The sequence below is a fragment of the Hetaerina americana genome, unplaced genomic scaffold (genome assembly GCF_022747635.1).
Source record: "Hetaerina americana unplaced genomic scaffold, ioHetAmer1.1.p SCAF_16, whole genome shotgun sequence".
In the NCBI taxonomy this organism is placed as follows: domain Eukaryota; kingdom Metazoa; phylum Arthropoda; class Insecta; order Odonata; family Calopterygidae; genus Hetaerina; species Hetaerina americana.
This window is the reverse complement of record NW_027286719.1, coordinates 8,450,454-8,473,264: the sequence shown is the minus strand read 5'-3', so window position 1 is coordinate 8,473,264 and position 22,811 is coordinate 8,450,454. Positions and strand designations below refer to the sequence as shown.

Here is a 22,811-nt window from a genome sequence, read left to right as displayed (position 1 = left end):
GCTGTAAATTAAAATCAGAAAAATATAAAAAGTGGGAGCCTGCCGAACAGCCTGAGAGCTCTTCAAATGCATCAGTTGTTATAGTTTTAAGTTTAATTATGTGTCTGTGACTAGTGAGGTAGCAATGAATCCAGTCAAAAAATGTTCCATACACATTTATCAGTTTCAATTTGCAAAGAAATACTTCAAGTTTAACCTATTTTTTTAAAGGTAATCTACCGGTTAAGGTAGGTTTTTGGATGGACACAACTACCAAACAAATATTTTATTACTCCTAACAAAACACAAAATCCATCATCCTACTCTATATCAGGTCCCTCTTCATCTCTGAGTACTTTCTTCCTCCCTTCATCCCGTCCAACATCCCTATCCTGTTCCTTCCCTTTCCTCTTTTGCCCAACATTCTACCCTCTATCACAGTCTTCAACATCCCACTGCCGGTCAACACCCCCTTCATCCACTTTTCCTGCCTCCATAGGATTTCTCCCAACAAACCCCTCTCTTCGCCCACCATACCAAGTACTTCCTCATTTGTTTTCTTCTCTGTCCATTTCACCTTCTCCATTCTTCTCCACACCCACATTTCAAAAGCCTCCAATCTACGTCTATCCTCCTGCTTTAATGACCACGTTTCCGCACCGTACATAGCTACGCTCCATATCAAAGTGTTTACGAGTATTTTCTTAACATCCTTACTCAACGTCCGTGTCATCAACTCCCTCCTCCTTGTGAAAGCCTCTTTGCCTAGCGCAATTCTTCTCCTTACGCCCTTAATTCTTTGACCGTGTTGGTCCAAAACACTACCGAGATGCGTAAACTGTTCTACCTTCTCTAGTTTTTGCCCTCCTATTTTAATGTTAAGCTTGGCCTTTTTCTTTCTAGAAAATCGCATAACCTTTGTTTTATTAATATTGATTCTCATCCCATACCTGTTGCACTGAATTTCCAATTCACTCAGCAATGCTTGCAGCCCCTTGGCTGACAGACAAACTAAAGCTTGGTCATCAACAAACCTAACTGACTTTACGAATTCCCCGCCCACTTTCATTCCTACCTCTAGTTCTCCCCATGCCTCTTTGATCATTTCCTCTGCAACCCTGCCTTACACCCCTTCCTAGCACTGCCCATCCTGACTCCCCGTTTCCCACCCACACCTGAGCAGTCTGAGACATGTACAGGTTGCGGATTAGCCTCCTTTCCCTCCAATCTATTCCTATTTTCTGCCGAATACTAATTAGTTTTACCCAATTCACTCTATCAAACGCTTTTTCGAAATCTACGAAACAGGCAAATACCTCCTGGTTGTGTTCTATATTCCTCTCGATTAATAATCTCATTACAGCAATGGCATCGCGCGTACCTCTCCCCTTCCTAAACCCAAACTGATCATCCCCTAAGTAATCATTTGCCCTACTCTCTATCCTTTTGTTTATGATCCTGAGAACAACTTTAGCTGCGTGGGATATCAAACTAATTGTCCTACAGGTATAGTCCTCACATGACGTGGCCTTTACCTTTTTCGGAATACGAACTAAAACTGATCTCTCAAAGTCTTCCCGCCAGATTCCTTTGTCATAAATACTATGGATCAGTCCATATAGGCTTTTCCTCCCACATTTTCCTAAGCATTCTAAAAGTTCCGCAGGAAAGTTATCCACCCCCACGGCCTTATTTAGTTTCATCTCCCTTAATACCCTTTCTACCTCATTGTCTAGTATGCCTGGACCTAAGCAATCTTCCTCTACATCATGTTCCTTTTCTATGTCTAACTTTGTTGGTCTGAGTTCTTTACTATACAGTTCTTCTATATACTCCTTCCATCTCTCTTGGATCTTTCCTGCGTCAACTATTACCTTACCCACCTTATCTCTAACTGTTAGCATAGCTCTTCCTTTCTTACTTCCTGATAACGATTTAACTTTGCTGTACAGCCCACCGATTTCACCCTTCCTCTGCAGACTTTCCATATCCTCGCACTGCGTCTTCCACCATGCTTCTTTTGCTTTATTTGTTGCCCGCCTCAATTTATTGTTCAATTCTTTGTACTTCATTTTGCCTGATTCTGTATTTATATTCTTCCATTTTCGCCGCTCATTCATCTTTGTGATCATCTCATCCGTGATGCATGGTTTCCTAGTCCTTTTAGCGTTAATGGTTCCAATAGTGTCTTTTGCAGCTTTAGAAAACCCTTTCTTGATCATTTCCAATTTTTCTTCGATAGTACTAAGCCCTTTACCATCCTCCATGATTTTCTCTACCGCCTGTTTGTATTCCTTCCTTTTCAATCCATTGAATGCTTCTACATTCCATTTTCTAACTCGCCGCCCCTGCCTTTTGAAACGTACGCTACATTTCATAACAACTAAATTTTGGTCTGAGTCCGCATCCGCTCCCGGGAAGCTGTGGGAATTTATCACACTGTTTTCTAAACCTGTGTCTCACCAGGATATAATCTAGCTGATATCTTCCTGAGTCACCTGGCATTTTCCATGTATACCTGCGATTTTTGTGGTGTCTAAACCAGGTGTTGGTTATGACTAACCCCTGTCTCCTGCAGAACTCAACTGCTTTCTCCCCGCGGTCATTCCTCGTGCCTAAACCGTAGTCCCCCACCTCATCACCATCTCTTCCTTCACCTACCGTCGCATTCCAATCCCCCATCACTATCAAATGTTTCACTGCAGGAACACACGCGATCATGTCCTCTAACTGATCGTATATCCTATCGACCGCTTCTTCCTTATGGTTGCTCGGTGGCATGTACTATATACCTGAATAATAACTAAGTTCGTCGGTTCTGCTTTTATCTCCACTAGTAGTATTCTATCCGTTACCTGCTCTATGTTGACTACGCTTCTTCCTACCTCTTCATTTAATACTATGGCAACCCCTCGTTGGCTCTCGTCCCCACCGCTGTATATTAGTCTATACTTATCACTCCAGTGATCCCCGCTATCTTTCCATCTCACCTCGCATAGACCTAAAATATCTATATTTCCCCTTTCCATCTCTCGCTTAACATTCTCCAATTTCCCTGTCCTCATCATTGTCCTGACATTCCACGTTCCTATTCTAACTAATGTGGTCTTCTTCTCCTGCGTCTTCTGTCCTGCTGCTGCTGGTTTTCCCTTGCACGGGTTTCGTGGGATGACGACCGCGGAAGCCTTGCCTCCCCCGCTGCCGGGCACTACACACGGCCGATTGGGCCCACCCCCATGGTTGCCAGGACTCAAAATATCTCTATTGTCCATCATATTTTTCTTGGGAAAGATAATTGAGGTGGTTTCCCGTTGCCTTCCTCAATATTGTTTTGTAACGTGACACCATCACTTACTGGCTGCCCCACAGGGGTCAGACGGCATTGCAGCCGCCTCACCGAGGAACAGACGCTGCGTGGACTACCTTTCGTCAGGCTCCTAACCTTCGACCTCATTTGCATGGGTGGCCATACCAGGAGCAATTTTTATTACTCCCGCCAGCACAGCTCTAGGGGTCATCGGCACAAGCCCTTCCACCACGTCAAGGTTGTAGTCCGGGGAGGGGTTTAACCTATATTATTACTTAAATCAAAGTTGTTGGCCTGCATTGTATATTACATCTACTTTTATATTTTAGGGGAATCATTTTAGTATTCTAATAATAATGTCAGAATTTTGCATGTTGACATGCCCATATCTCAATCAAGCTTGCACCTGGGATTCATCCCAGCTTTTTCCTTGAGTTTAAATTGGGTGATTACCAGAATTCACTTTCAAGATTTGTCTCATCAAGTATTGTAAAATGTCCCCACAGTTCAGGCTCCAGAAGAGAAACAAAAGAAATAGGATATGCTTTACTAAATGAATTGAATTACGTATACCAGGGGTGGTAAGAAATACTCTGTTTAAATTCAAACAATTGGATGTTATCAGCAGATATTTCAAGTGATATCTTATCAGGGAAATATTATAATAATTTGGGTTTAAAGTTTAACCTTAGCCGTTAGCTAAGATTTCAGCAAAATTTGCAAAATTCATTACAAACCACCCTGTTCATGGAAAGGTGAATTAAGGGTTTCATATCCAGATAAATGGATGACTGGATAATATGTTTGGAGAGATCAGTTTTAGGCACTAGTTAATGAGTCTATAAACAAAGACTCCTCTTATTCATTCAGTATTAGAGAGAACTGGGGTGGATAGGACCTGGGTATATTTCATCCACCCAACTTAAAAGCAATTGTGTTTCTACGGCACTTGCGAATTACCAAACCCTTCCATAATAATATTAATGGCGACGACACACAGATCATGGTCTCAGAATATGACTAAAATTTAAGAAACAGTAAGCCAGAGACATTTAAGCATAAAGTTGAGGGAAACATATACTACTTGCCTTACTTAGTGCCTAGTTCATGACATGTAAATTGTAACCTTATTTCTTACTCTCTAAATTGCCCACAATTCCATGGCAAAAGTAATAACTACATTGGGACTGACTTTAGTACCTTAGAGGTAATTTGAATAATTTATTATGCTAAGACCATGGGATTAGTGATTCTTGTTTTGCAAGAAATGTAATGAATTGTGTATAAAATGTTTGACTATTCTGTTATTTGAATAATGATTTGGAAACTGTTAATTTAATCTGCTGATGTTTTGCAAGAAACATGAAATTCACCCTGACATAGCATCTCTGTTGAGGTGATTTGTAGACACTGCTGAGGTGATTTGCAATCTACCTCTAGATAGGCATGTGTGGAATGAACGGAATATTTACTGATCATTTTATTTCGTCAGCAAAGTTCATCATATTCTAAGAATTGACTGGTGGGTATCTCGTGGCTCAATTCACTATATCATTTCTGTTATTCATAGAATGGTACGATCTCATAATAGCAGGTCAGCAGCCTATTCAGTAGCCTAACATATTAAATTTCTGATAGAAAATTCTCAGGTTCATTTCCTATGGGATGTTTAGCTTTTCAGTTGTATGATTTGCACCAGTTAAAAAGTAAAAATCAGGATTGGAAATAGACATTAATTCTTTCACAACAATCCCTTTTAATGCATGAAACCATGAGAGAAATAAAACAGCAAATGCTTTGAAATAAAGGTTGCCATAAGGGTAAGGAAAGAAACTATGAAAATCAAACATGTTGTTAGCATATTGTTTGTTGTTCTATTTTTAAAATTGCTATAATATCCATAACAAAATACATTCACAAAGGAAATAGTAGATATGTAGGTACCCTTGCTGCATCAAGTATGGCTGAAAATGACAAAACAGGAAGCTGGTAGTATCAGTAGTGATTTACATCATCTATCATTGATGACTTATATTATCAGAAAGAGTAGCATAGAGTTTTACTAACATGATGAGTACGTGTATTAGCAGGTAACTGTGAGACAACGATTTAGAGACTCCTTGGGTGATGATAAAATCAGAGGTTACAATAGTTTTATAGTGAATGACATTTTGATGTTATAAAAATAGTCAATATGCTTATATTGATACTGAAATTTAGGACAATCCCATTTTCTGAGGACATATGGCAACCCTATTTTCAATTCAAAATAATGTTTGATGGTCAAATACCTTCCTGGAAATTGTGTGTGCGATGCTCTGGGTAAAATGTAATCTATGGATATCAGGAAGCAGGGGCAATCAGAATGTTTATAAGAACCTTAAGAACCATCCCGCAGTTTTTCAGGTTGCAAAACATCGTGCATGATGGGTTCAAAGAATTTTTAAGATTCATGTTTTCATTTCATATCTCTGTAAGGCGCTGCATCTATGCAAATGGTAAGCGAAAATTTACTCTTAGTCATGCTCAACCTTTATTGTTTCCATTGCATATGTATTTGTCTGAGTAAACATGAGGATATTTTCAATAACACACCGTTCTTTCATTAAGAATGCTTCATAACTCACATGAGTGGACTCGAAAAAATATATTTTAATATTAAAATAATAATTCAAAAAATAATAACTCGTAAGCAGAGTACGCTGCTAATTGTACCAATAATTTAGATCTTGCAATTTAGGTCAATGATTTCGCGGACAGGCAAGGAAGCCCCGAGATCCACAGGACGTTGCACATTTCTTTACACGGGGTTTTTAGCCACTGAGATGTGAACAATTGAAAATGTCACGCACGACAAGGTGACCAAGAGTAACTCGGACGAAAAAGAAGACGGAATATTTCTGCCTATAAAGAAATCTGAGCAACATGAAGGATTCATCGCATCATGAATCTCGCGTCCCTGTGGATAGAGGAGCGAATGAATCGATCTTCCACTCATCTCTTTACTTCTGAAGAACAACATAGTTTCTTTCCTGGATAGTTGATATTAAACAAACTTTCAATGCTGCAATATCAACTTAGGAAGGCCTTCTAACTCTCATCTCAAGTGGACGTCTGCTTCGTCAAGTTTACTAAAGTTTTCCATAAGATACATCACTAATTACTAATTTACAAACTCGATAATCGCTTTAATATTATCGGTACATCTATGAAAATGTTTTCTTCCTTCCTAGCAAACAGAAAACAATGTGTTGTAATTGATTATTCCCACTCCTTCGTTGCCCCTGTTACTTCTGGTGCTCCAAAACGAGTGTCTTTGGTGCTTTTTTTTTTGGAAAATTCAATCACTGGAGACGAAATTTGGAAATTCATATACGAACCGGAAACAAAGCGGCAAAGTTCCGAATGGCGCACTACGGCGTGAAATCGTCCGAAAAAGGCTCAAAAGAGCAAACCCTGAGCTAAAAACATGCTCATGGTGTATTTTGACGCCAAGGGGTTGGTTCATTATGAATTTGTGCGTGAGGATCAGACAGACCAGGTGGCGTTTTAAACTTAAACGTGCCAAAAAAGACTGGGGTGAAGTCAGCCATCGCCGGTAATTGGGAATTACATCCAGCCACACCTACTCCATGTTAACCAAAATGGTAAAAATCGTATGCATGCTACAAATTTCGTATTTTGCACAATTTTAGTGAAAGCAATATGAACGTAAGAAGATGAAGAATGACGCTAAGTGAAGAAGCATTCACCAGGGGGTAAAAGTGACAAACGGGGACGTTGAGTAAGAATGTTAGGAGAAGGTTAGTGCAAACGTTTATAGGGTATAACCATAATGAGTTTTACACGAAATTACACAAATGCACAAAAGTTGCTTGGTTGAGAGAGTAGCACAAGAATACCCAAATTGAAACACTGCAAGAAATGCCATCTAGACACTCCACAGCATTTTCGATGAAAGTACTTATTTAGATATTTTAAAAGAAAGACAATGAATGAAAGTGATTTATCTCTTATTTATTATCATATACTGTACAAATAAATGTTTTTCTGAATTTTTAATGTTAACACTTATATTATGCCAATTTTGTCTATCTTCCAGGGAATCAATACAATGCATTTGGCGATTTAATTCCTGCTCAGCAGCTATTTATCCCTTTTTGACTAATCGCCACTTATATTATTGTGTAGATATTTCATCTTAAAAACTGTGACTTTGTAACTTGTTCATTCTTGATGAAAATCTGATTACGTTTACTTCAGCGTTGAAATAAATTTGTAGGAAATTTTCCACAATTAGCTACTTTATATTATAACGCATATTTGCAAGAAATTATGTTAGAAGTGGTAACTTAATCAATGTTAGTAATTTTTTTTATTATGATTTAAGTGGTTCTTGTGAAAATTTTAATAAAATATTTTACAAAATAAGTTCAACTTATGTTATTCTTTATATATTATATGATTGTAAATTGCGCAGAAAAATAACTGACTATGGCGTCAAGCTACTGTCTTCGTATGGGGTGGATGATATCCAATTTTCAGTTTATTATAAGGTTGAAAATGATAATAGTCCAAGATTTTCAAGGCATAAGAAAACGTCAAAGCTTTCTGAAAAAACGAACAATTTTTCAAGATTAAAGTAACACAATTTAATTCTTATTCAGCTCTTTTAGTTATAAAAATGTCATATGCTTCTGAAAACATTTTTGAGTAATACAATGGATTATTCGACATCATTTTATAATGTAGAATATATTAATCAAACTGTGGATCAAAAATTAATTCTTAAAATTACAACATCTTTGATTTTTTCATATTCTCACTATAGATAATTTTGGTGCATTTCATTGATAGGACAAGTAACATTATTTTTGCAGTGGTGTACCCATTTTACTAATTCTTCTGCGTGTGATGTTCAAGCAAGACTAATTAACAACATCATAAGATTCTTCAATTTCAGTCAAAAGATCCACAATGCCACGACTCTACTTGTACACATAGCTTTACTATATTTTGCAATAAAAAGTTCTTCAATTTCCTCCCTTGGAATAAAGCAGAAATGTTAGACATAGGCAGGTGTGCACACACAAATCCACATGTGCTCCTTGTTTCTTCAGTTGCATGTGTCCACACAAGCATACATGAATACGCATGTACACACACTTTATTTGCTCATGTGATGGCATATTTCCTTCCCAAAAAAATACCTCTGCAATTATGGTGTGAGCAATGCACTAACTGTTGTAAAGGAATTGTTAAATATTTTCTAAATTTCATTCTTAAAATAAGAGTTAAGCCATTGCATGAGTAAATAATGTATATATATTTTTTCATTATAAGAATGGTGTTGCTTACATTCGCTCATGTGCAAGTGAAAAGTGGCTTACAATCGCTCATATACAAGAGAAGTTCATATATACAAGCACATTGATAGTGATAGCCATAACAAAGGAACTTGATTTCACATACTCCCAGAAGTGCAACAAGCACACAATAAAAAAAGAGTTTACAGCTTTTAAAGAGGCTTCTGTGCAAACTTCTAAAAAGTTGAAGTTTACTCTCAGAATATACTTTGAATATTTTAAAGAGATTATATTGATTTAGCACTTGGTGGCTCCATTTGTATTCAAATACCTTTTACCTGCAAGTACTCCCCTTCTGGGAATACGAAAATATTAACTTGGATATTTTTATTCAAGTTCACAGAACTTCTACCTGTTTGGCAAAATGTCAATACAATCAAGGCGAGTTATGCATTATATTTCATTGGCATAAGCTTGAGTAAAAATAATACATTATACGTCCAATCTTTTCTTTCCCTCCAGAACATGCCACATGATGTGATAACAGGGTGTGTATAAGGCAATTAAATGAATGCATACAACAATTTAACCTAGGTTCAGCATGGACGATAGTAATATTAGGCAGGATCTATTATTGCCAATCGATATGTTGCTTGATGAGACTGCTGGAACGGGCTCGTCAAAGGCCCACACCTTGGCTAAGACACTTGCCTTGCAGTCATTGTCCCACTTGCTGCTCCCGCACCCTCAATGCCTATTCCAGTTTGACCAGATAGACCGCCATTTCCTAGGCCTGCCCCAACCAATCCTACTCCGACAAGACCACCACTGCCCCCTGCTTCCTTGAGCACTTTGTCTGTGTCTGTCAGTGCGCTAGCATCAAAGTCGCACTCGCAAGGTACCTCAGCCTCCCTGGACGCCACCTCTTTAGAAATTTTAACACCCATCACTTCTCCCGTAGCTGCTGCGCTGCCAGCAGACATGGCCACTGTAGGGGCTGATAATTCATAAGCGAATGGAGAGCAATGGAGCTGCACCTCTAATGCAGAATCTCTACAGGTTCTTCGAGGACTACTTTTTGTGGAACTTGATACGGATTCTGGGTTCGAGCAGATGTGGTGACGGTTGCAGGAGCTTCCACCACAGTTGACTGATTGTCAAGAGCCCATAAGGGGGCTGTAGAGGTTGTCCAGGGGAATATTAGACATGACAGAATTTTTATCTGGATTTTCGTAAAAACGCTGCCGATACTTTCTTGCGGCTAGTGTCACTAAACAAATGACCGCAATGAGGCTTGTAGCTAGAATTCCAAGTACAAGACCAACTGCTACATTAGATGTTCTTTGGATCCCTTGAAGCATGAATTTTGCATCTTGAGTTTTGGCAGTTGTGCAGGATATGTTGATATAAAACCCTTGCTTATCTTCAAAAGTGATACAAAATTTATACCAAGTGTCTGGAATGAGATTATTAATGGTATATGAACGGCCAAAAGAACTAACACTTACCTGATCATCTGACCATTTGCTTTCACTTGAACTGCCTCCTATTAACTGATACAAAATTTGGTAACTTGGGAAAGCATTACGAGCTGTGCCATTCCATACAAGAGTGACAAATGTTGATGAAACACCAGTGGGAAAGAGATGAATATCAATGCCAGTAACTTTAAGGGACACAGAAAGGTCATCCATTCCTCTTGAATTCTCGGCTACACATGTATAGCGTCCGCTGTCTGTTGCTTTCAGGTGGTAGAATATGAGTGTTCCCGGATTACGAAGTCGGACTCTGACGGAATTGGACGTGGAATTGAGTACAGTGCCATCTGGTAATACCCAATGCAGCTTCGGTAAAGGTATTCCTAGAGCGCGACATTCCATTGTCAGTGGATCTCCCAATTTACGAGTTAATGTCCGATTTGAGCTAAAGTCAATAATAGTCGGCGCACATTCCTTAGGTATGTTTCGATTTTCCATGCTTTTGATCACCTTCAATCTATTTTCAGGGGGTTGATCGCAGATAATATGACTGTCCTCCTTGAAGCTCACCCTGTATTCAGCTCTGGGTTTCATCATTTCTTGGCGAATCCAACGCATATTACAATCGCAAAGAAGGGGGTTTCCATAAAGTGTTATTTCAACATCTGATGGGAGATTTTCTACTATTCTCTTGCTTACGCCTCGTAAATTATTGTTGTGGAGGTACAGCTTTCTCAAGGCAGTTGCATTAGCAAATGCCTCTGGATCGATAAAAGATAATTTCTCATTATCATGTAGACGAAGTACCGTCATATTAAACATGTTATGGAATGCAAAACCATCCACTATTCGTAAATCGTGAAGATTGTGCAAACTGACTTCTTGTGCCTTAATTTCGCTGAACGAATATGCTTGTAGCTTACTTATTGGATTGAGATCCATCTTGAGATATTGAAGATTCGGTAAAGCTTGCAAAGATGACGTAGGAACGGCTGCAAGTAGATTTCCATCAATGCTTAGTGTATCTAATTTCTCGAGACCATTGAACCCCAAGGGCTCAATACCATTAATCCTGTTTCCACTTAGGATAAGCTCCCTTAATTCCGAAGCAGCACGGAAAACATTTCGGTTGATGTGATGAATGATATTATGAGCAAGGCTAAGATTGACCAAGGCTTTGAGCCCCAAAAACCATTCCTCATAAAGGGAACCGATCATGTTGGAGTCGAGAGATAATCTCCTCAAATTCTCCAAGACCCCAAAAGCTCTGTCTTCAATATAGGTTATCCTATTCTCCGTGAGTGTCAGAACCTCAAGTTGCTCCAGCCCGGAAAATGAATCGCTAAACAAGGTCGAGAGGTCATTCTTGGCGAGGTTCAGGTACCGAAGAGAGCTCATGTTCTGAAAGAGAACCCCCCTCCCCAGAGACTTGATCCTGTTCCCCGATAAGTCGAGCTCCTGCAAGTTGGACAAAGAGGGCAGATGTTCGTGGATGTCCTTGAGGACGTTGTCCCTCAGGGAGAGTGCCTCGGTGGCCACAGGGATTTCGCTTGGGACGCTCTCGAGGCGGCGGTTGGAGCAGTCTGTGGTGAGGAGGCGGCGCTTGGATACGGCCGACATGAGGTAGGCACAGCGACAGGTGGAGGGGCAGGGCAATAGTGGACGCGGGGGGGGCGGAGGTGCTGGCGGTGGCCCCGCCGCCACCCCCGCCGCCCCCACCGCCTCGACCGTCCCCGGTGATGGGGCCGCACCCCCGGTGGAAACGCCGCCGCCCCTGGCTACGGCCACAGCTGCCAAGAGAGTACACACACCCGCCAGTGAGGGAAGAGCCTTCATGTTCCGGGCAGTGTCGGACGTGGCGTCACTTCGGCCGCCATTAATGGAGCACTGAGCGGAGGGAGAGAAAGGATAATGCATGTTAAAGATCGATTAATGCTCAAGCCACAGGAGTCAGAGTTGTTTCATGCCCAATGGGCATGCACAATCAAGCTCCACCAGTGCATGATTCGGTATTTACCCTTACACTACAACTCAGTTTTTAAATTTTTGGGTTAAAATGTTATAGAGGATTTTGAATGTACAAAATTCACATCTTAAGATACGGAAAACGAGCCATTAAATTAACTAAAACTCTGAACATTTCCTATCGAATTTCATTATGATATAAAAAATAATTTTGAAGCACTGGACTATTTACACATTTTTATCGTGATCTACCCGTGTAATTTTCGGAGAAGTCATCATGGCTTCCACCTGTTGAAAAATATGAATGCATGCTCCAGCACTTTATTTCGATGTAGGGTGGCAGAGTGGTGAGGAATAGGAATCGTGCGTGATACGGTCCAATATGCGAGTAATTACTCTATTTTGTATTCTGTCTAATTTTGCTACCGTTATTTTTACCATAAAATAACACGGATTACCAAAATTGTCATTTGAATTTGACAATTAATTAAAATCTCCCCAAAGTCTAAGATAGCAGCAAGATTCCAGAGAGTCGGATGAAAAGCTACGTGAACCGATAAAAGACAAAAAATAATGGGCTCGAACAAAGGCTCACACTCTGAAAATTCACATTTATTGAACTTGACAAGCCCACCAGTGCTTTGGTCAATACTTGTGCAAATGAGTCAAGATGCATCAGATAAAACTGACACTTCATCAAACCTCAACAAAAGCAAATTCCTCAAAAAGAACCTTTAATCTCAAAGCTCAATAGGTTTTAATTCCTCCTTAATGGATATCTTTTTTCCACTGGTATCATCTTCAAACAACGCACCGTAGTTCGTAGTTTACGTGATAATTGTAAACCTGGTCGGTGAAACAAGATGATAGGAGCGAATTGGAGTCTTTTCAAACGTGGGTGAGGAGAATAATGGATAATGGAAAAAGAACGGGAGGGAAAACATTCGAAATAGTGGGCATGACAGGGTAGGAGAGAGGGCCGTTGGGAGAAATGCAAAGCAGGCAGGAAAGATGGATTCAGAATATTTCTTTTGCGGGCGGCATTTTCAAGTGTGCGATAGGAGGGAGAACATCATGCAAGCGAGGGAGAGGGAGTAAAAAGTTAGGATGGAATGAAGTGGGTAGACAAAATTGTAGAATGGATTATTGAATTGTAAGTTTAGGTTTTCTTTTGTTATAGGAAGTTCAAAATGTGGCAATATTCATTTTGTACCCATCCACCCCTTCCTAAAAGGATAGACTATCAAATAATAGCATTTAATACATTTTATCCTTATTAATAAAGTAGTGAGGGACTTCATACAGTTTTTGCTCTCCTTTTATCATAGCATGTATATCTGTATTGATAACTAGAAGCTTTTCACAATATGTATTATAATGAAATACATATACTCCAAATTATTTAATTTTTATACTACGTATTATGAATAATTATGGAATGTTAAATAATTCCTATTAAAAACCTATAAACTCTAATAAAATATGTAAACTGATTCAATGAAAGTTCAATTTTAATTTTTTTATTTTAATTTAAAAATATTGAATGCTGTTTTCAATTTCATTGGTATTTCTGAGACGATGTGAACATACAGGTAGTTAACTTTATCCACTATAAATCCTCAACATAGTATCCATAAAAATGTGTCGGCAATTTTTCCCTAGTGATCATCTCTGCATGCGCCGGTAAGGTTTTCTGTTAAGTGCCTGTGAGGCAATTGTTTTAAAATGATGATCAAGTGGTATAAGATGGCTTTCTGTGGATAAATTAAATCTTATGAACTATATGTGTATATATATATATATATATATATATATATATATATATATATATATATATATATATATATATATATATAATTGCATGCGAATGGAACACGACGTGGAAATTGAATTCGCTTTAAACTCTAAGGGCATATCGGTTGGAATCATGGAAATCCTCGGAATAAGAACGTCTTTATCTTTGAATTTTCCTTTGCGCATAATCGCGTGAATCACATTGATCATCAATATATTATCACCGAACGCGTTCCATTGTATAGTTATGGTTGGTTCATTTTTCGAAGAATCATGACCCCGAGCTAACCTTCAGCTGTAAATTGTGCGGTGGCAAGCCAAGCAAAGTATATATATATATATATACATATTAATATATATATATTAATATATATATATATATATATTAATATATATATATATATTAATATATATATATATATATATATATATATATATATATATATATATATATATTAATATATATATATTAATATATATATATATTAATATATATATTTAAGTGTATATATATATATATATATATATATATGTGTATATGTATATATGTGTGTGTGTGTATATATATGTAGAGCGTTGGACTACTGAGCGGAGGGTCCCGGGTTCGAGTCCCGGGAAATGCACTCTGGGTACCTGCAGCTTCACCCAAGCTATGTGATTTTTCGGGTTAACTCTGCCATCACCTACCAAACCGACCTTCGGGTTGATTACAGTGTTTGTGGTTTTTTTAAATATATATATATATATTAATGTATATATATATATTAATATATATATATAAATATATATATATATATATATATACAAATATATAAAAACACAGATGTAGATTTTTAGAATATAGAGACACAAAGAAAGGACACTCACAATTTGTTATTTTACGTTTCGACAGCACGGCTGTCGTCTTCAGAAGGATTCTGAAGACGACAGCCGTGCTGTCGAAACGTAAAATAACAAATTGTGAGTGTCCTTTCTTTGTGTCTCTATATTCTAAAAATCTACATCTGTGTTTTTATATATTTGTGTGTCGCCGATGAGCGTTCCATTTCGAAGATATTTTATATATATATATATATATATATATATATATATATATATATATATATATATTAATATATTAATATATATATAAATAATATATATAAACACACATACATATATACATAATATGAATGCACACAAACCTCTATATATACTTATGTGTGTGTGTGTGTGTGCATATATATATATATGTATATATGTGTATATATACGTAAATGTAAAATTTTTCATAGTGTATGAACAACAACAGCAACAACAGTTATGTAAAGCCGATATATTCACATGAACCGAATGACCTAAAAATGAAAAAGAAAATCCCAAAATTGAATTCAGGATCAAACTGTAATGACTGAATTCCATTTTAACCGCTTCAAAGTCACTATGTTTAAGTATTCCCGAGTTGATTCTATACAAAAGAGTTTAAAAGAATTGAAGTGGTTGAAAATATTACTACCTTAATTTAAAATTTTAAAAAAGAAGATTAATGCTCGGCGGCTTTAAAAAAGAAGGATGTTTTTATTAACTATTCAAGATTCAAAAAGGTCTTTATAATTATTATGGTGGAAGTTATTTTCACGTGCAGGGGCCAGCTTAATTTTGGTCAAGTTTCGTAGCCCTTGAGTAGATGAATTTACGTGAAGATGCGCTCTTAAAAATTACACAAGATATTTATTTCTTCTCTTGCATTCAACGAGAGAAAATCCAAACAAAGGAGGAAATAATAATAGAGAAAGGAAAATAAAATAAAAGTTTTTTCTTCGTTTTTTATATTTTGAAATAGATAATTTTCTCGCTATCATTTTCTTTTTAGGGACTCTACTTTTGAATATTTTAATTTTCTTTATCTAATCAATGAGTTATAAATTATGAAATCACGTGTATTGCCCTTAAGAAGCGTAAGCTGTTAGATCTGTTCAATTGTTTAATTGCCGCAAGACAGCTGCTCCTGGAACATTTCTCGTTCCCGCAAATAGCTTCAATATTTATTATATGACTCAAATACGGATGTATATTCTAATAAATGTTTTTTACTAATTAAAATTGGATCACATGAAATCAGTAGATTTATAGCGACGGACAAGGAAAAATTGTATGCTAATAAGTGCTAAAATTTCAATAACATTTCTTCTATTTCGCAGTTAAAATTATGAAATACAAGTATTCGACTGATCTTCCATTTGAAAATTACGTTTATTAATAACTAATGGAAATAATGGCAAATCAAAGATAGTGTTTTTCAATGTTTTCTGTTTGCTTCTATTTTCTTTTCAAAAGTACTCATAGATTCATTTCACCGCCATAAACCTTATTAAGTCAATCTATGGTAATAATTTACATTAGAAGAACGCCAAAAATATGCAGTTTCGTGATATTGGAGATGTAAATATGAATCCTTACAAGGTCAAGCTGCAAATGGTTGGAAACACTTCCTACTTGGAGGAAAGCCAGCTGATATTTGCAAGTTATTTTATCGAATAATTAGCCCTTAAATTACAAAAAACATCGGCGGCGTTGACTCTCCTACTTTCAAGTGTTAAATCCCCTTTGAAATTTGATTTACTGTGTGTCGTTTCTCCCATCGGATTATAACGAAATGTTGTAGTGAATAAGTTCGTATCTTTGAAGATACCTATGCATTGGAATTTTTTCTAGTGGTGTCATGTTTTCTTTCATGAAGTGTCTTCTATTTTTTCGGCCTCTAAATGTAGTGATTTGACCTTCTTCACTTCCCTCTTTGCAACGAATAACGCCCCACACTGCTGGGAAATCGAGGAGAGGCATTGAAACCACGCCACTTACGTTTGCCACCTAATGTTCTGGAGTCTCGCTCGCGGAGGCACCGGTGGTGATAACACCGAGGGTACCCCACCGACCGACCACGGTCTTCTTAATTAAAGTGGCGGCCCCAACTCATAAAACTTCAAAAATATTTCCGGACAGCCTTGATAGTGGGAGCGGCGAGGCTTGCGGCCAGCTGTCGCCCTGTATGGGTCACCCGCGCACTCCGTCGAGGGTTAGAGAGAGGGACGGAGGAGTGGACGGGGTTAGGAGCGGGAGGCGAGAGAAGAGGGTGTCCTCGCCCGAGTCGACCAACCAAATCACCGCGAAAAGAGACGGTGGCGTTGTAGGAGTCAGGGAATGAAACATTCGGTCAGGATATCGACATAATCGAGGTAAAAGACAAGGCGATGAGGGGAGGAGGGAGTTTTGTGCGGGAGAAAAGCCGAAGGGAGAGAGATGGGAAGGAGGGGGAGCAGAGCAAGAGATGAAAAGAGGATGGAAATAAAGACTAATGGCACATAATCCCACCCCCCGCTAGGAATAACGACGTCTGAAAAAACGGAGTAGCATACTTATTTGGTCAGGGGGATGAAACACTAATTTATTCAGGGTACGGGTGGATATTAACGCAGGCATCACCGTATTGGCGTAGGGTGGGAGGGATAAAAATTAATATCCCCCGCTATTCTTCACGGAAAAAGCCGAAGAATTAAATAAACAGAAGAACTACGATGAATATCAGAGAAAAAAGAAGGAGGAATGAAAAAAATCGCATTAATCGATGAAATCGCGTAAGAGTGGGGGAATGGCTTATTGTTATCACTTCTATTTTAAGGGCCTTTAATTGGAGATATAGGGTTGGGAAAGGGGTGTGGAAGGCGTCAGGCCCTTTGGAGATAAAGAGAGAGAGGAATGCCTGAGACATTGGAAAAAGGATGGGGCTCCATTTTCGGGATTCGTACCTTTCGAAGGGGTAGTGGGGGCGTCAGGGGAGGGTTTCCAGATTGGCGCGGGAAAATGGCAAGGGCTTGCGGGGAGGAGCAGTGGATTAGGGGGGATGAGGGTGGGAACGAGGAATTGTGACCGATATAACAGGGAATGACAAGATTTTGTGGCGGCGTCGGGCGGAACTTAACGAAAAGGAATCGCCTCGGGTGCGCTCTCATGGCTTTTAATGGTGGTCGACGCCCGAGGTCGGTCCAAATAAAAAGGAACGGTACGTCGGAACTTAAGCCCTATGGCTCTGCTCCGAGCTCGTAAACTTGTGACAAGTTTGGCCATGTTTGCGATTTCTAGTCGCCGATAAAGCTGCTATTGTCACCAGGTCCGGTTTGGGAAATGTAAGTTCACGTGAGGAATCAAGTAAAAGGTAATTGAGACCCCATTTCGATTAGTTATCCGTTCCTTGAAGAGAAAAAACTCTCGCATTTGAGTTTTGACACACTGACTATATCGGTACAAATATATCCGTGCGGTGTGTGCTCCATCACCACATCAATTCGCCCCCTCGAAGAGAAACTGTCAATCAATAGGTGTTTTAATCAGAACCAAACTGATGCTGTCGCTGGATTTCTCTCTACGCTTATATCAACCTGATAGTAGAAATCTTTTTAGGTCCCAATACTCAGCTACAGTATTCGTACAAACTAGGCTTAGAAGGTGCTTGAGCATAAACAACATATAAAATATCTCATCACGAGACCATGTTACTTCTGGTTGCGGGCAGCGGGCCCACGATTTGGTTTCGCTGGAAGCTTTATTCAAAGATATTCCGACTGGGACGGGCTAACCTATCATTTGTATCGCAAATTAACCTCAGGGTTTTAAAACTAAAATTTCTGCAAGAAGCATTTTATTATAAATCAGAAAGAATGAGGAAAAATCGCTTCACTTTTTGAAAAACCACAGAAAGTTCCCGAAGCATGCAGATGAAGGTGAGCGGCTCTTGCGTCTTGAAACCTGGCATCAGTTGGTATTTCCGGAAAATATTTTAGTTAACGTCCGTCAAAAGTCAAAAGAGTCAAAAGTAATATCCGAAATCAGTCATAACTAGAAGACCGATTTCTTGAAAAAAAATCCTCACGTCGTCGAAATTACCCCTTCGTGAAAATATGAATATCGAGATCCAGATGAAAGCAAATGGTCATCATTCATTAACCTTTATTTAACGCACATCCGATTAATGTGTTTTTAGTCCCGAGGGCATTTCATCCCGGCACCTCTCAAGAATAAATACCGCCCCGAGGAGGTGCTTGAGACTTGAATAAAAATAAAATTGATATATAGAGAAAGTTCCGGATGTGATGTTCGAGGCTAATGGCAAATAAAAAAACAAGATGGATGGGTTGGGTGGCAAATGCAGATGCTTTAAACAGAGGCAGAGGTAGGAGGGGAAGAACGGGATGGGCCATGGGAGGGAGAGATGTTGTACTCTCGGGACGGGGAATGAGTTCGTCGCGCGAGGGTAGAGGAGTGGGCTTGATGGGTCACTCTCCGAGGGGGATGGCATGTTTAGGGGCGCTCGGGAAGAAAAATGGAGGCGAGGACGGACGGAGTGGGACGGGGGGAAGGGAGGGGGGTATTAAAGGCAATCGGGCAAAATTGAGCATTAAAGAGAAACGCGAGTGCAGGGGGAGGGCGTCGGTGGACCAGCTACGTTGAGAAAATAGGATTGGTACGTCTGCGGAGCTGCCTTAAGCGTTGGGCGGACAAAGTGCCCAAGAGGTGGAGGACACGTGTCGGAGCAAACGACCCCACGCCCGTGTCATAAACTTATCGAATTCTTGCGACGGCCGTTATGCTTGGGGGGTTGGAGTGGGTCTGGAAAGGGGAGACATGGCCCCTAATGGGCGGTTATGAAGAGGCGTTGGAATGTTCCATAATGTTGCTCAAATGCCCATTTGAGCCTTTCTTCTTCAACCAGCCTGCATGTTTCCTTGACGCTCTGCAACTGAGAAAATTACAATACTCTGTCCACCAAGGAAAGGTCTAAATACGAGCCTCGTACATGTGTGCCTGAAATTCGAACTGAATGTTCTTGCTCAAAATATCTTAATTTCCTCTGATCTGAAATAATAGTTCTTACCAAATGGATTGAAAAAATATAAGCAGGGAATTAAAAACCAACGCCTTAGCTAAAACTTCATTTTCAAAAGAGACATGGGTAGGGCGTTGCAATGCAATGATACCTTGTAATTAACCAATATGAAAAGGATTAGCAGGTGAGAAATTTTATTTCCTTGAATGACATCATGCCAAAATTTATCCTTATGTAAAGAGAACATTTAAATATGCGTTATATGTGTAAATACGAGCTATTCAAATATACAGTGCCGATCGGTATTGACTGACGAATGCTCAAAAATAATATGGATGCATAAAATTTGATGAATGTTGACAAAATTGAATGTAGTTAGGTCTGATATCTAGTAACAAATATAGCGTATATCAAATATGATAAATATGTTTATAATTTCCAAAACCAAATAAGCTTGCGGTTTCCGAAAAATGAGCAAAATGAGCCCGTATGAAATATTACGTTATTCAATTTGTAATATAATGGGGGAATTTATATCTAAAACAGTGATAATGTGGCTTGATACATCTGGAACGGGCGTAAGAGGAAAACATCAAAACTTAAGTCTCTTTGCTACTTAAAACTTAAGTTTGCTTACTACAAAAATACCATTTCCCATACACGTTTTCCTTCCATTGCTCTTTTTGCATTATCTCATTGATCTTTCTGCCATTCCCAGCCCAGTATTCTGGTTCCCTTATCCTTCCTTCAAATTGCCTTTCTCTACCACAGTCTTCAACATCTCACTATCTCCTGACATCTTCATGCTCTTTTTCTGCTTTCTTTCAATATTTTCCTACTGCTTTCTCTCTCCCCAAAATCATTTGCAGCACATTCTTACATCAAATTTTATCTACCCATTTTTATATTTCATTTTTAAAATTCTCACGAATCAATATCCTTCTATCTACGCCCATCCCTTTTCTCAAAACCAAAATTTGTATCACGCTGCACGCACACAACATATCACGGTCCATAAAAATTTCTTCACACATCTTTTTTGTGACTTAATTCAGAGCCCGAGGAAAAATTCCCTCTCTTTTGTCATCTAATGTTCTAATAATGCAATTAATCTTCTATGATCTTGTCTCGACGTCAATTTCCGTCCAAAAAATTTCCCAGACAAAAATATTGACTTCATGATTGCTGTCCAACATTAATTTTTTTCTAAGTCTTTGTACTTCTTCAAAATTTCATATTTTTTTCCTTCAACGGAGATCTCAAGCATTGAGCCAAGCATCTCAATGCATTATAAACGTAGTGCATTGGCAGTCTAGCTAACTAAAGCTTAATCATTCACTTTTGAACGATCTCATTTGTCTAATAACATTCTTATCTTATGTATGGTAAAAATATCATTTCTACTTATTTTTTTCTCATTTCCTCGGAGTGAAAGGCATAAAATACTACTGATAGCGTGTATGTAAAATTAAATCGGGAGGCAACATTCACAGTAGGGGTAAAAAATTGAGGAAGTAAAATGCATTAGAGGTCTCACCGTCTTCTTAAGACAAGAATGGCATTTACAAACCTCGCTTTTATCTACGTTCCACAGTTTTATTAAATGCTATTAGTGCCGGCCTACTTTTTCACTATTTTGTGATTAGTGCAACCTTTAAGTGCGATCAGGTACAATATAGAAGGACTAAAACGTTTTAACTTTAAGTGCTTTCGGTCGGTAAATGAGAGACTTAATGATAAAATATGTGCATTTCATGATGACTAATAAATAGAGAATTTTCACCTAAAAATGTTTCCCTTTCGATATTAGAATATGTAAAAAATTTTTTCTACTGAGGATTAGTTTAAAAATATAAAATGTAGATTTTTTAATGATGGACAAATTCTGTCTCTTTTCAATTTGATACCAAGTGATAAAGGGAGTAGTTTATGAGCAAAATCCAATTATGATTGTCTTTTTTCCAACATTATAAATTACAAAGGAATTTAAAAACTAAAATACGACAGAAACAAATGAGTATGCAAAACTAAATCCACTTGAAAAATGCAACATTTTGAGTATAACTATTGCATAATTTTAAGGTGATTTTATTTAACTTTGATAACGGGCACATTACACTGCTCTGCTATCATCCGAACACTAAGACGACGATCAGAGTTCAGTACATCGCGAACTTTTCGCACATTTTCGTCGGTGAGTGTCGTTGATGGGCGTCCAGGCCGTGGTTCGTCGTCGACCTCTTCTCTGCCCTCCACGAACATCTTGTGCCACCGAAAGATCATGTTTCTGGACATAGCTGACTCCCCGTAAGCCTGGTTAATCAACCGACAGTTTCGGTAGACGATTTCCCAAGCTTTACCGCAAATTTGATGGAATAACGCTGCTCCAAAAACTTCGGCATCGCGTTCCGTGAGGTGGGTCGAGCGTGGAGGTTCGCGTTAACAGAGCTCCTCACTACACCACAGCTCAGAGCTGACTGCCTTTTTCAGCGTCGCTTGCCAACATACCCCCCTCCAATCGCAGCCCGTCAGAGCGGTGCTGGGCGCGCCTGGAGCGGCGGGAAAAAATCAGTACACTTATTTTCCGGATGAACCCTGTACATCCTTCCATCTCACCTCGCATAGACCTAAAGTATCTATATTTTCCCTTTCCATCTCACCCTTAACATTTTCCACTTTCTCTGTCCTCATCATTGTCCTAAAAATCCACGTTCCTATTCTAATTAATTTGGTCTTCTTCTCATGCGTCTTCTGCCCTGCGGCTGTCGGTTTGCCCTTGCAAGGGTTTCGTGGGATGACGACCTTGGAAGCCTTACCTTCCCCGCTGCCGGGGACGACACACGGTGACTGGGCCTAGCCCCGTAGTTGCCTTTTAGTGACCATCATATTTATCTTCGGAATGATAATTGAGTTGGTTTTCCGTTGCCTTTCTCAATAGTTTTAGACCACCAATAGACCACCAAATTCAAACAATAGCCACTTCACTCCCTTCTTACATCAAAGATTCTCACCACTTTCTGGAACGCCTACACTCAATCCCCATTCCGCACAACACGACCATTCTCATGGCCACGTTAGACGTTATATCTCTGTACACCTCCATTTCCCACAAAGAAGGCTTA

The 22,811-nt window shown here is 38.9% G+C and overlaps 1 protein-coding gene across 1 annotated transcript in view; it reads right to left on the bottom strand.

Moving 5' to 3' along the window:
- The window catches only part of LOC139687066 (uncharacterized), a 201,891-nt gene that overhangs the window by 14,082 nt on the left and 164,998 nt on the right, over window positions 1-22,811 (bottom strand). Inside the window, exons 2-3 of the mRNA XM_071584171.1 lie at window positions 9,752-11,957; window positions 9,300-9,589 (exon numbers count right to left, since the gene is read on the bottom strand). Coding sequence (XP_071440272.1) covers window positions 9,300-9,589; window positions 9,752-11,906 — 2,445 coding nt within the window. The 5' untranslated portion in view covers window positions 11,907-11,957. The remainder of the gene's footprint in view (window positions 1-9,299; window positions 9,590-9,751; window positions 11,958-22,811) is intronic.